Here is a 12,632-nt window from a genome sequence, read left to right as displayed (position 1 = left end):
GGGCTGTTTTAGCTGCCTCGGCGCAAAGAGCAGCAGAGCCTGTTAAACAGCCACCTTCGAAATCGAAAAACTGCTGCAGGTGTATTTCATCTAGCATAAGCGACACGTTTCTTTCATGTTCTTTCAGAATGCTCGCTCTACGTTTTGTGAACATTAAAAAAACCTTCCTCACCCTGTTCTTTAACAGGCTGACATCACTTGTTGCGCAAACTCTTTTGATTGTCTCAGGGTTTGGCAGTACGAACTTCCCGCTGTGGCGGAAGAATTTGTAAGCGTGCGGTGAAATTGTGTGCAGTGTACTAGCAAAAACAAGAAGCTCTGATGAGTACCTCATACCGTTGGCTTTTCTGGTAAGGAGGTGACACTGCTCTTTAGGAAACAGTAGCGCATCAGCCCTTTCACCTTCGCGTAAATCCTAATTCGCAAGGTCATCAAGAAGGGAAATGACCAGGCTTAATCTTTCTTGCACTTTGTCCTGTCTCTGGGTTCTCTTTTTGGTGCTGCGGTTTTCCACAGTGTCAAGGAGGTCAACTAGCACACGAAAATCACAAATCTTAGAAGGAATGCACAGCTGTTCGCAAGAAGACAACTGAACATTTCTTAAAAAACACGAGCACATAAATCTGCGGTCACCACCACAGATACGAGTAGCTCCGGTGCTTGCGATGTCATCTCCACGTGAGCGAATATCACGCATGAATCACATATGGTCGGGGACCAAAACACTTTGTGCCGTATACGTTCCAGGCTACACGTAATGTCAACAAGGTTCTGAACGTTGTTTTCCTGTGACTCGGTTTCGTATGTGACCTTAGACTGCTTAATCGCATGCTGAAGAATTTCATGTTCAGCTTGTCTTTTCTCGCTTGTTGGCGTCAGCCTCGTGAGTTTCACGGGTGCTTCGATGGTCCTCCCACCAACGTCTGTGTATGAAGACATTGCCATCAAATACTGTGGCTTGAAATCGCGTTCGCATACCTACATACAACGAAAATGATGCACGCAAATATCTGAACTATTCTGAAGCCGATACATAAGATACTCGCACGCAGCAAGCAAGCGGACCTGCATTAATAGAGGAAACGTATGAAAACTCATGTTTTCAGCTTTCTGCCCCCAACCCGTTTGTAGCTTTCTGCTACAAACGCATGAAGGGCGATTCTCCTTTTAATCGCAGCTAGTATAGTGTACAGTACTCACGGATTTAAATGACACATCAGATTTTTTTAGTATAACTACTGGTATTCGCAATTGCTCGAGATAACCACGTCATATCGCTACGAATCCGGTCTCTAAAGATAATATTGGCTCTTATCTACGCGTTCCAGACAAAATTACGCCGATATGGTACAAAATTAAGACGGTGGAGACGTAAGTATGTGCTTTACTTAGCCCTTATTTATCCTGTTTCAATCCGTGAGCACTGTACACCCTGCACCCATGAAAACTAATAATTATGTAGGATTTCGCTTACCTTGGGTCATTCAACTGTGCGACATCCACATCGTCGCGCCGCACCGTACGTTGCCATTCGGCTCTTCACTTCGGGTCACTCAGAAAAGAAAACAACCGAACTTTTGGACCTCCGTCGTAGTTTCCTCTGCACATCGGAACACAGCACCGGCCCATGGTTCCACACACACGCAAAACAGAAAAGTCACGGCATATATACACATAAAGGCTTGCGAAGAGCACAATGACGCAAATGACGGCGAGAGTAGCGCTGTACACAAGAGATAATCCACGTGGAGCACTACATGCTCAGTCATGCAGCGCGAACCGTTTGACTGAGCACGGAGTCACAAGCGACGACTAGCGCCATCTACAGCGCATGCATGAAAACATTTGGTTTGCTCGGGTCGGGCTAAGTTCGATGACGTCAGCGAGTGGGCCGACGGAGTGCGGAGGACTGAAGAAGTCTAGGTGGTGTTGTGCTGGGTAACATGGCGTTGAGCGTCGTTGCCGGGTTCCTACTGTAGACCAAATTGTAGGGCGTCATCTGCGTCGTTTCTACACATGGCCGTGTTGTATGCAAAGGTCACGTACGGAAGGATGAAATCCAAGGTCTTGTGTTGGACGTGGACGTCCATGGCAAGAATGTTGGCGATGGTCTGATTTAGGCACTCGGTGAGACCATTGGTCTTTGGTTGGTAGGCGGTGGTGCGGCGGTGACTTGTCTGGCTGTATCTTAGAATCGCCTTAGTTAGGTCTGCGGTAAAGGCAGTTCGTCTGTCTGTGTTGAGGACCTTTGGGGCGCCATGACGTAAGAGGACGTCCTCAACGAAGAACTTGGCTACCTCGGTGGCACTGCCTTTGGGCAGGGCCCTTGTTTCGGCGTAGCGGGTCAGGTAGTCCGTAGCTACGACGACTAATTTATTACCCCTAGTCGATGTTGGCAACGGCCCAAGGAGGTCCATCCCGATCTGCTGGAACGGTCGCCGAGGTAGCTCGATCGGCTGAAGTAAGCCCGCTGGTGTTGTTGGTGGCGTTTTGCGTCGCTGACAGTCTCTGCACGTCCTTACGTAGCTAGTGACGTCTGCGGCAAGGCTGGCGAGCAGTACTTTTCCTGTATTCTTGCCAGCGTTCGGGAAAAACCGAGGTGTCCTGCTTTCGGGTCGTTGTGCAGGGCCTGGAGGACCTCGGGTCGCAATTCTGAAGGCACTGTGCGAAGGTATTTGGCTAGAAGTGGTGAGAAGTTCTTCTTTTGGAGAACGCATTTGCGTAAGAAAAACGACGCCAGTCCTCGCTTGAATACTTTCGGAAAGACGGCAGTCTCGCCTTCGAGGTATTCCATAAGCGCTCTGAGTTCCGGGTCGGATCGCTGTTGTTCAGCGAAGTCGTCGGCACTTATAGTTCCCAGGAAGTAGTCATCATACTGGTCGTCGTGCGGCGGCGGGTCCACGGGGGCACGAGACAGGCAGTCGCAGTCAGAGTGTTTTCTTCCGGACTTGTAAACGACGGTGATGTCGAATTCTTGAAGTCTGAAGCTTCATCGTGCGAGGCGACCTGAAGGGTCCTTCAAGTTAGCTAGCCAACACAAGGCGTAGTGATTGCTCAGAACTTCGAAGGGCCTGCCGTACAGGTAGGGGCGAAACATGGATGTAGCCCAGATGATTGCCAGGAATGGCCAGGATTATTGTGGAATAATTGGTTTCTGCCTTTGATGTAGCCCAGATGATGGCCAGGAATGGCCAGGATTGTTGTGGAATAATTGGTTTCTGCCTTTGATAGCGACCGGCTAGCACAGCTGATAACCCTTTCCATTCCGTCTGTTTTCTGCACAAGGACGGCGCCGAATCATACGCTGCTTGCGTCGGTATGCATTTCTGTATCGGCGTATTCGTCAAAATGCGCAAGTGTCGGAGGCGTCTGCAGGCGTCGTTTCATTTCTTGAAATACTTAAACTTGCGACGTTTCCCACCTGAATTCGACATCGGTCTTCGTGAGTTGCGTCAGTAGCTCGGCGATCTGTGAAAATTCCTTGACGAAACGTCTGTTCGCCTCGCAACGCTTTTGCCTAAATATATGAGTTCTTATTGTATATGTGCCTTTGTTTCTCTTTACTTGTGAGTATGGAATATCATCACGCAACCAACGCCCGGACGTCTACAAGTTCGTCGTAAGCGAAGCGGCATTTTCTGGCTGTAGGGTGAGTCCGGAGGCCTTGGTTGCTTGAAGCACAGATCCAAGGCGCCCAGGTGTTCGTCGAAGTTTGAGGCAAATACAACAACGTCATCCAAGTACACAAGGCACGTCTGCCACTTCAATACAGCCAGCACGGCGTCGATAACGCGCCGGAACGCCGCAGGTGCCGGACAGAGGCCAAAGGGCATGACCTTGAACTCGAAGAGGCCGTCTCGTGTTATAAAGGCGGTCTTCTCTCGGTCTCTCTCATCGAATTCGATTTGCCAGTAGCCGGTCTTGAGGTCCATCAAAGAAAAGTACCTCGCATTGTAGAGTCAATCCAGTGTGTCTTCTATCCGTGAAGTAGACGTCCTTGTTCGTGATTTTGTTCAGGCGGCGATAATCGAAGCAGAAGCGTAGGGTTCCGTCTTTCTTCTTCGCTAACACCACGGGTGCGGCCCACGGACTCTTCGAAGGCTGGATGATGTTGTTGTGTGGATGTTCGTCGACTTGTTTCTTTACGGCCTCGCGCTCTCGTCTCGAAACTCTGTACGGGCTCTGGCGTAGTGGCCTGGCACTTTCCTCTGTTATGATGCGGTGTTGTGAGACTGGGGTCTGCCGAATTCTTGACGATGACGAAAAGCAGTCCTCGTATTGCAGGAGCAGGGTTCTGAGCTGTTCTTGCTTATGCTTCGGAAGGCTCGGATTGACGTCAAAAGCTGGTTGAGGAGCTCGGTTCGTTGTAGTAGATTCGGTAGAATCGGTGAGGGCGACAGCACTGATGGCTTGCACAATTTCTTCGATGTAGGCAACCATCGTGCCTTTGTTCACGTGCTCGTACCCGTTGCTGAAACACGTGAGCACCATTGTTGCTTTCCCTGCACGCACCTCGCTTATTTCTCTTGCGACGCAAATCTCGCGGTTGATCAACATGTGCTGGTCTCCTTCAACGACGCCTTCAAGGTTTGCTGATTTTTGAGTGCCGACGGAAATGATGACGCTGGTGCGAGGGGGGAGCGTGACATAGTCTTCGACCACATTCAAGGCGTGCGTGGTGGTAATTCTTTTTCTGTAGATAGTGTAATCGACAACGGTCTCAGGTCGATAACTGCACCATGGAGGCTTAAGAATTCCCTACTGAAGATGACATCTCTCTAGCAAAGCTGTAGCACTACGAAGCTCGCGGGATAAATGTGGTTGTTAATGGTGACTCTCGCTGTGCAGATTCCCGCGGGCGTCACAAGCTGCCGTCCAGCGGTCCGAATTTTGGGGCCTTCCCAAGCAGTCTTGGCTTTCTTCAACTTCGCGGCGAATGGCCCACTGATGGTGGAATAGTCGGCTCCAGTATCTATGAGAGGGGTGACGCTGTGGCCGTCGATGAGAACGTCGAGGTCTCTACTTCGTAACCTTGCGTTGCGGTTAGGTTGCGGCGTCGGATAACGGCTGTGTCGGTTTGTCCCGCTGCTTTGACGTTGCGTCGTCAGGTCTTCGGGCCACTATGCTGCGACTTCCGGGCTTCGTTCCGCTTGCGGCGTGTTCCTTAGATTTCGTCGCGACGTCGTCGTCGGCGGCCAAAGCTTTCCGGTATTTTGTCGTACAGCAACCGCACCTCCATCGGTTGCTGCCCTTAGTTTTCTGGATAGAAGCTAAGTGACCGGCCCCGGGTTGGGCCAGTGTATGGCCGGCGTTGGGGACAGACGTGGCGGCCTGGCGACGGGGATCGGGAAGGTCCTCGGGGTGCCCACTGCGCTCCTGAGAGGTAGTCGGCGATGCCGCGTGGTCGTTCACCCCGCTGTGGGCGCGGCGCGTAAATGGCGCACCCATACAGTCCCATCTGTCGGTACTGGAGCGGCGGTAGGTGTGGACAGCTTCTCGGTAATGGTAGCAGAGTGGGCGGTGGTCGGGCGCACGCCAAACGTCGGTCTTCCTCGGAGTGTAGCTTTGGCCGACAGACGGGCGGTATGGCGTCGGTGGTGGTGGCGGCGCCTGGCGACGGTACTGCGGCTGTGCGGCGTCTTGATGTCGGTGTGAAGAGGGGGCAGTGCGTCGGGCTGCAGCAGCGTAGCTCAAGGCTTGCGGCTGCGGCGGTGCTTGCTGAGGAACACCCTGCAGCTAGTGAATTTCCTCACTCACAATGTCAGACTGCGGAAAAAGTGCAAGCTTTCACAGCTCTTCTCGCACGATTGATTGGATGAAATCAGCGCAATCATCAGAGCCGAGGGCGTGAACAGCTGTGCTGTCTTGGACTGAGGGGCGATTGTACTGCCCGGTGCGCATTTCCGAAGGCTTCTCGATCGTCGTTGCCTCCGACAGGAGTTCCTGGACGGTCTTGGGTGGGTTCCGCATAAGCCCAGTGAAGAGCTCCTGCTTGACTCCTCACATGAGAAGGCGAACTTTTTAAATGCGAAGCATTTCTTAGCGAACCTCTGGCACTTTGAGCGCTTCGATCTACGTGTCTATCTATTTAGCCGCCTACGTCTGGGTGCTCTCATGATCGCCTCCTTAACTTGGTGTAGACCAAAATTTGCATGGTAGGGTAAGAGGATTTGATAAATATGACTGCCGGGTCATGACATGAATAACGTTAATATCCTTAACCCTGTAATGCCCAAAAGGTGTTCTGCCTTTAGAAAAAATTGTGAAAAAGCACTCACCATATGTACTGTCCTTGTAGAGTTCATTTTTAAGAAAAAAAGTGGTGAAATTTTATTTCGGACATAACTTAATTACTCTTAATTAAAATTAATTAATTAATGTGATTAAATAAGTAACTCAGTGTAACTTCGTTATAACATGGTAAATATGTAATAACGGCTTTTCCATGAAGCTTTGACGGGCTTATTACTTCTTTTGAGGCATGAGTTTTATTGTATCATATATGATACACTGGGTTTTACAGGGTTAAAGCGTATGTCCTCAAACCCTTTCCACTTGACACGTGTGGCACATACCCGTTTACCACGGGCCGCGGTGTACGGGTATGCGCCACAGGTGATTGACACTTTATATCTACCCAGGAACGGCGACAACAGACATTGGTAACTTAAATGCTAGAGCGTTAAGGAAAACCAACATACGCAGCGTTGACTCAACAAATTGAAATAATGAAAACTAGGATCCCAGCAGGAATCGAACACAAGTATTCTGCGTGGCAATCAGGTATTCTACCACTGAGCCACGCCAGGTCTATAAACTGGTTTGGAAAAACAGCCTACGCAGGCGTAATGTCGGTGCAAAGTCAACTGTGGTTGTGGTGCTGGCTATCTAATTTTACAAGAAAGCAATAAACACTACATGATACTCCTACGATACAGGCGTCATATCAGATTAACGCCTGTAGTTCCAGTGTTGGCTCCGCTTTTATAGCAGTCTAATAAACATTACGTTTTATTCCTACGATTTAGCAAGGTATATTGAAGCATTGCTCGACCCAGGAGGAATATATTAACGAAAGTTACAAAGGATATCCACATCACCGCACCGTAAAGTGCACTTCGTCCACCAGAACGACGCAGTGTCCTCTTCATTTCTTACGAGGCTGGGCGATGGCCTCATGCTGACTGAGGATGATGACAGATTGATTGACAGCCGCTTTGTAGACTAGGCTACGTAGGTCACATACGCCGAGGTAGTCTAGGAATAGGACAAACACCATCTACTAATGTTGGTCTACGTAGCACTATCCAGGCCTAAAAGCCTCGACGGCCTATACCTCACCAACGCGAAGGCTGGCTTCAGTTTCCGGCATTTCGCCAGCTCTATCGACAGACAATTTGTCGACGAAATGACCGAGGCATGCACGAATTCCAACAGCTCTACTATACCACATAATTCACTCCATGGACCCCTCGTCACCACGATCACGACCGGATCCTATGACAAGTCATTAACAGCTGCTGGTGCTCACTGATCACGATAATGATGATCTTGTTCAAGAACTGTCAAGAACTTCTTGCACACGTACACACGGGTTCGTGAAACGTTCCCGTGTTCTCGGGACACGTATAAGCACTACATATCAGCTCACCGCTTCTGGTGTTGGTAATACCCACGTTGCCTTTGCCAGCGTTATGCAACCGTAAACTGGTTATATAACATATATGCGTCTCTTAAAGATATATATCTGTGGGTATAAAATTTATACAAATCCTTAGCGTAATTTTGTAACGTGTCGCTTAGTAAAAAAAAAGCTACGCCACAGTCACCTACCCGCCGCATGCTTCGCATAACGTCGACTCCCATGGTACGTGGGATCTGCCGAATTTTTTTTTTCTTCGGTCATGGTAGGGTCTGCGTGGCGGAACAGCCTGGTCATCTCTTCTGTTGTATCTACCGCGCGAAAACGTTGGCGGGAAACGCCAAGCCATGCACAAGACGCGCGAAGAAGCGGGCGCAAGGCGGGGCTGCTCGTGAGCACGGAATAAAAAATTGGCCGCGTATCTGCGTGCTTCGCTGCAAATGTCGTCTAAAGACGATAGAAGAGGCGCTGCGTGAGATATGAACGCCATCTGGCAATACGTCGGGAAACGTGAATGCTGTGTTGCGGGCTGGTAGTCCCGGCGCCGCAGCAGGCAAGACCGGCGGTGACCAACGCGACCGGCGGGGACGCCAGCCAGCCCGAACACGCGGTTTGGCGCGAAGCGCCGAAGCCGAAGAAACGTCCGCACTCAACGAGTACTCTCCACACACTCTTTTATATTGCCACGTACAGGCGCGTGCAAAAGTATACGGACCACGGGATCGCGTGGCAGAATGCATCGACGCGCCATCTACCGACGCTACGCCTGCTGTCGAGAGCACCACTGAAGCAGCGGTGCGCATGCGCGTCCCGACATATCAGATGGCCTGTCATGTCGCTCTGTCTGACATGGTTATGGCGCTCGTAGACAAAACGTCAACTGGGTGTCGCTTTCGTTGCTCCATCTACTCTGCGCCGTGGTTTTACGAAGCGGCTGCGGCGGGGCCGGCTCAAGCGCCGTGCGCGCGTCGCTTTTTACACCGGTCAATCAGCCTAACTAAGCAACGTAGAACCTAGTGAAGTCAAGCATACATGATTAAGTTTCTCAACCCAGCTCGTCTTTGTCGCTTTAAGCCATGTTAAGCTGAGATGTGCCTAGTTACGCCAAAATAAGTGTAGCCGAAACTGATTAAACCTAGTTGAGCATGGTATCTCGTAATAAAGCCTAGCATAAGTAAGTTCATTTAAGCAAATCCTAATTAGGCTTAGCCCAGCTTGCCGTTTTCATGTTAGGCAAATTTGACCTTACATGAGCGCAGTTGAGTCGAGGAAAGTATAACCAAATCTAATTAAGCATAGTTTATCATGGTTTCACCCGATATAGCCAAGCATATTAAGCAAAAAGAAGGCAAGCCTACTTGTCACCAATTAAGCCAAGTCGAATTCCCCATCAGCCCAATGAAGCCAAGCTCAGGAGGATTACCCTTGACCAAGCTGATACTAATTATGATCATTAAAGACTAATTAGCGTTAATTATGGCACTAATTAGGTCTATATCAAACCAAACACACCCTAGATACTCGATAGATTTCAAAACAGGAGAAAGTGCCTCAGATCAGGCTGGCCGACGTTTCGATAGGGGACCTATCTTTGTCAAAGGCGCCTTGTCATCCCTGGCGTGTTAGTTTAATGGGGTTAGTGATGACGTCATGTCCAGCGGCGGCGCGTCTGTTGCTGTTGGTAATTGATGCCTGGAAAGAGAGAAACTCGAAAGCAGAGGAGTAAAGTCATTGCCACATTTCAAGAGAGTTTCAACACGTTCGGGTCTGCCATGTCAGAGTTAAAGGTAGCTGCAAAGAAAGAAAAAAAAGGAAAAAAAGGGGGGGGGGGGGCGGGTACAACCAAGCGAGAGGGCGAGTGCAGCCATCTCAAAGAGCTGCAGAAGGTGGTGAGGAAGGGAACTACAGGCGGGCAGAAAAACCGGGAGGCTTACGTTTAAATGTCCGCCAAGGAGCTGCACAAGGTGGTGGGGAAGGCAGCTACAGACGACAAAAAAAAAGGAAGGTACTCGGGCGGCGTACGTTTAAAATGCCGCCTGCCTACTTTAAGTGATATTGAAAGGGTTGCCTGAAAAGCAAGCTCCTGCTTAATGGGTGAAGTAATTGGCTGGCATATGCATCCAGTGTCGTCGGTGGCTTCCAAAAATTGGGCGCCCGTCAACTAAGAGGGTGAAGTAATTGGCTGGCATATGCATCCAGTGTCGCCGGTGGCTTCCAAAAATTGGGCGCCCGTCAACTAAGAGGGAAAAAAAAGTTGAAAGGAACGAGGGGCGGCCGGGGAGGAACAATCGGAATAAGACTCGTAGAACTTCCTGAGAAAGCGAGGGCTGTGATAATGCTGGCCAGAAGCGGCCTTTGGAGCGCGGAAAGGGGGAAGGAAACCGTGGTTCGGATTCACTAGAAAATGAAAACATCTTAAGGGAATAATATCTACACGTATGTGCACATTTATACATGCAAGGTTGAGAGATATTAAAAAAGAATATTGATAGTGTATTATAGGAGCTGGTCGGGATTTTATTTTGCGAATAGGTTAAGGTTTTTGAAAGCTGAGCGTACTTCATGTCTCTTAATATTATAGGAATCATGCTATGGCTTTTAACGATTCCAAATTACCACGAGCTAGATTTATTCCTGATGGGTGTAGGGATTGAAATTTGTGTATCAAATACGATTCCATGTATTTCCTCTCACGTGGTGACCGGAAGTTTGTTTATAGAATGTAAAGTTTGGCTTGATGGAAATTGTGGTCTTGTTGATTGAAGTGGCTGGCTACTGCTTTTGGTAAGTTGTGCTTTGTGTCTGCGCGGTGGCCGTTCAGTCTTACATGAATTGGTTGTCCAGTTTCGCCTATGTACTGTTTTTTACAGGTGGCACACTCAATGCAGTAGATCAGGTTGTTTGAGGTGCACGTGAAGTTCGATGTTACCTTGTGAAGGTAATCGGATGCTGTGCATTTTACGTTGGTGGCTGGCTGTATATGTTTGCACGTAGAACATCTTGGACGCCCACAGGGTCCAGACGTTGGTGTAGTTTTTGTTGCGAGTTTTGCATGTACGAGCATATCTTTAAAATTGGCGTTGCGTCTGTAGGCAACCTTAGGCGGTTCGGGGAAGATTTTTTTTTTTAAGTTTCTGGTTGGTTGTTAGAATCGGATAGTATTTTACGAGGATGTTGTTTATGTTCGGTAGTGCGTTGGAAAATTTTGTAGTGAGAAGAGGCGTTGTTGTTGTTGTGGTTTTAGGGCGTGGTTTGAGTGTCTCAGTGCGATCTAGTTTTAGTGCGTCCGTGTAAGCCTTATGAAGGAACGCGTTTGGATGGCTTCTGTTTGCTAGTGTTTCTTTTAGGGTAGTAAGTCTGTTTACGTAATCCTGATCCTCTACGCATATGCGACGTAACCTTGTTGCTTGGCTCCTGAAAATGCCCTGTTTACAATGTTTTGGGTGATGGCTAGTATAATCTAGGTATTGTTGCTTGTCAAATGGTTTCTTATACAGCGTAGTCTTTAATATACCATTCTCAAGATATATGGTTGTGTCAAGAAAGTTGATGCTCTCAGCTGAGGTCTCGGACGTGAACTTTATCGTTGGATGAAAGGAGTTTAGGAATGATGTAAATTTAGCTAGATTGTCCCTGCCGTGACCCCATATTATAAGTATGTCATCAATGTACCGAAGGTATGTGTGGGGTTTGTCTGCGCAGCGAGCCAGGAAGTCTGTTTCCAGAATTCCCATGAATATGTTTGCATAAGTGGGTGCGAATGGGGTGCCCATGCTTGTTCCTTGTATTTGAAGGTAGTAATTTTCTTCAAATTCAAAATAGTTGTGTGATAGTACTAGTTCGAGTAATGATAAATATACTTCAGTAGAATGCTGTACATTATGTTGATTTAAAGTTTGCTTTATTGAGGTTAGGCCCTCTGGGATCGGGATCGGGAGAAGATCGTGAAAGCCGTCAGCAGGCTTCGGTTCGCGCTGAACGCGCGTGCATCGGTTGGTCCTACCGTCATCGAAGCCAACCAGCCGAGGCATGCGGATACAATTGACGGATCCAGCAGCTCCATGGAAGCTGCCCACTCGGACACCATCGGCCAAAGCCTCGCCGGGAACAGTAGGCCACGAGCACTGGGCTTCCGAATAGCCTTGCCGAAACTTCAAGTACCCACCTTCAGCTGCGAGAACCGTGAGTCGCCGGGTTTCTGGGAGCACTACGAGGCGACCACTCACATGCACCCCAAGCTCACAGACATCGAAACGTTTAAGTGCTTGAAGCCTAATTTGGCCGGCGCTACGAGGCGAGCCACCGAAGCAACACGCCTGACTGAGAAGTATTACAACGTTGCCATCAAGGTGTCCACCGAAGGTTATAGCCGAAAAGATCTCGTCGATGATCACGCAGACAGCCTGCTTGCCATTGAGCCGATGGAGTCTTCGTCCCAAGCATCAAGGCCGCAGGACGTGCACGACAAAACCAGGACCAGCTGTTTGGTCAGCTTTGGCACGCCGTTTGCAGAGAATGCAGCTGTTCCACACCGAGTACTGTTGCGCTGATTGCCAGTAGACCTGGCTATCCTCTACCGTAAGCGCACAAAGACCGAAACAGACATCGCGGACTCTGCAGGGCGATCGAGAGAAGAGAAAGTGAAGGAAAACCTGAAGTTCATTGAAGCTGAAGTGGAAAGTCGGGAACAGAGACGAATCTCACGAGAGAAAACTACCTCAGGGAAAGTGTCAGAAAACGGTGAGGCAGCGGACACCTCGACATCGCCTCATCTACTGCCCACCATAGCAGTGACAGCGCGATCACCATTGCCAGAAGCTACTTCAACGCCTAGACAGACCGTGTGTCCTCTCTGCGGCATCCCAGGAGACGTGACGCGTGACTGCCTAGCCACACCATCAGAGGAGGAAAAGTGCAGACTGCAATGGATCATCTATAGGGACGAGCCTCTCCCACTTTACGCCGACTACTTGTGGAAGAATACGGCATC

At 49.4% G+C, this 12,632-nt stretch overlaps 1 protein-coding gene across 1 annotated transcript; it reads left to right on the top strand.

The window, feature by feature from the left end:
* Positions 1–11,703: 11,703 nt before the first annotated feature.
* On the top strand, positions 11,704–12,192 carry LOC119405883 (uncharacterized). Its single transcript, XM_037672710.1, has one exon. It carries the CDS (start codon positions 11,704–11,706, stop codon positions 12,190–12,192), a length of 489 nt encoding a protein of 162 aa, XP_037528638.1.
* Positions 12,193–12,632: the final 440 nt, after the last annotated feature.

The sequence above is a fragment of the Rhipicephalus sanguineus genome, chromosome 9, assembly GCF_013339695.2.
Source record: "Rhipicephalus sanguineus isolate Rsan-2018 chromosome 9, BIME_Rsan_1.4, whole genome shotgun sequence".
NCBI classification, from domain to species: Eukaryota; Metazoa; Arthropoda; class Arachnida; order Ixodida; family Ixodidae; genus Rhipicephalus; species Rhipicephalus sanguineus.
The sequence above is the reverse complement of the archived record's forward strand: the minus strand, read 5'-3'. Positions and strand labels throughout refer to the sequence as shown.

What these genes read in the sequence shown, in the direction of transcription:
- LOC119405883 (XM_037672710.1), top strand. Translation starts at nt 11,704, where the DNA reads ATGGAAGCTGCCCACTCGGACACCATCGGCCAAAGCCTCGCCGGGAAC.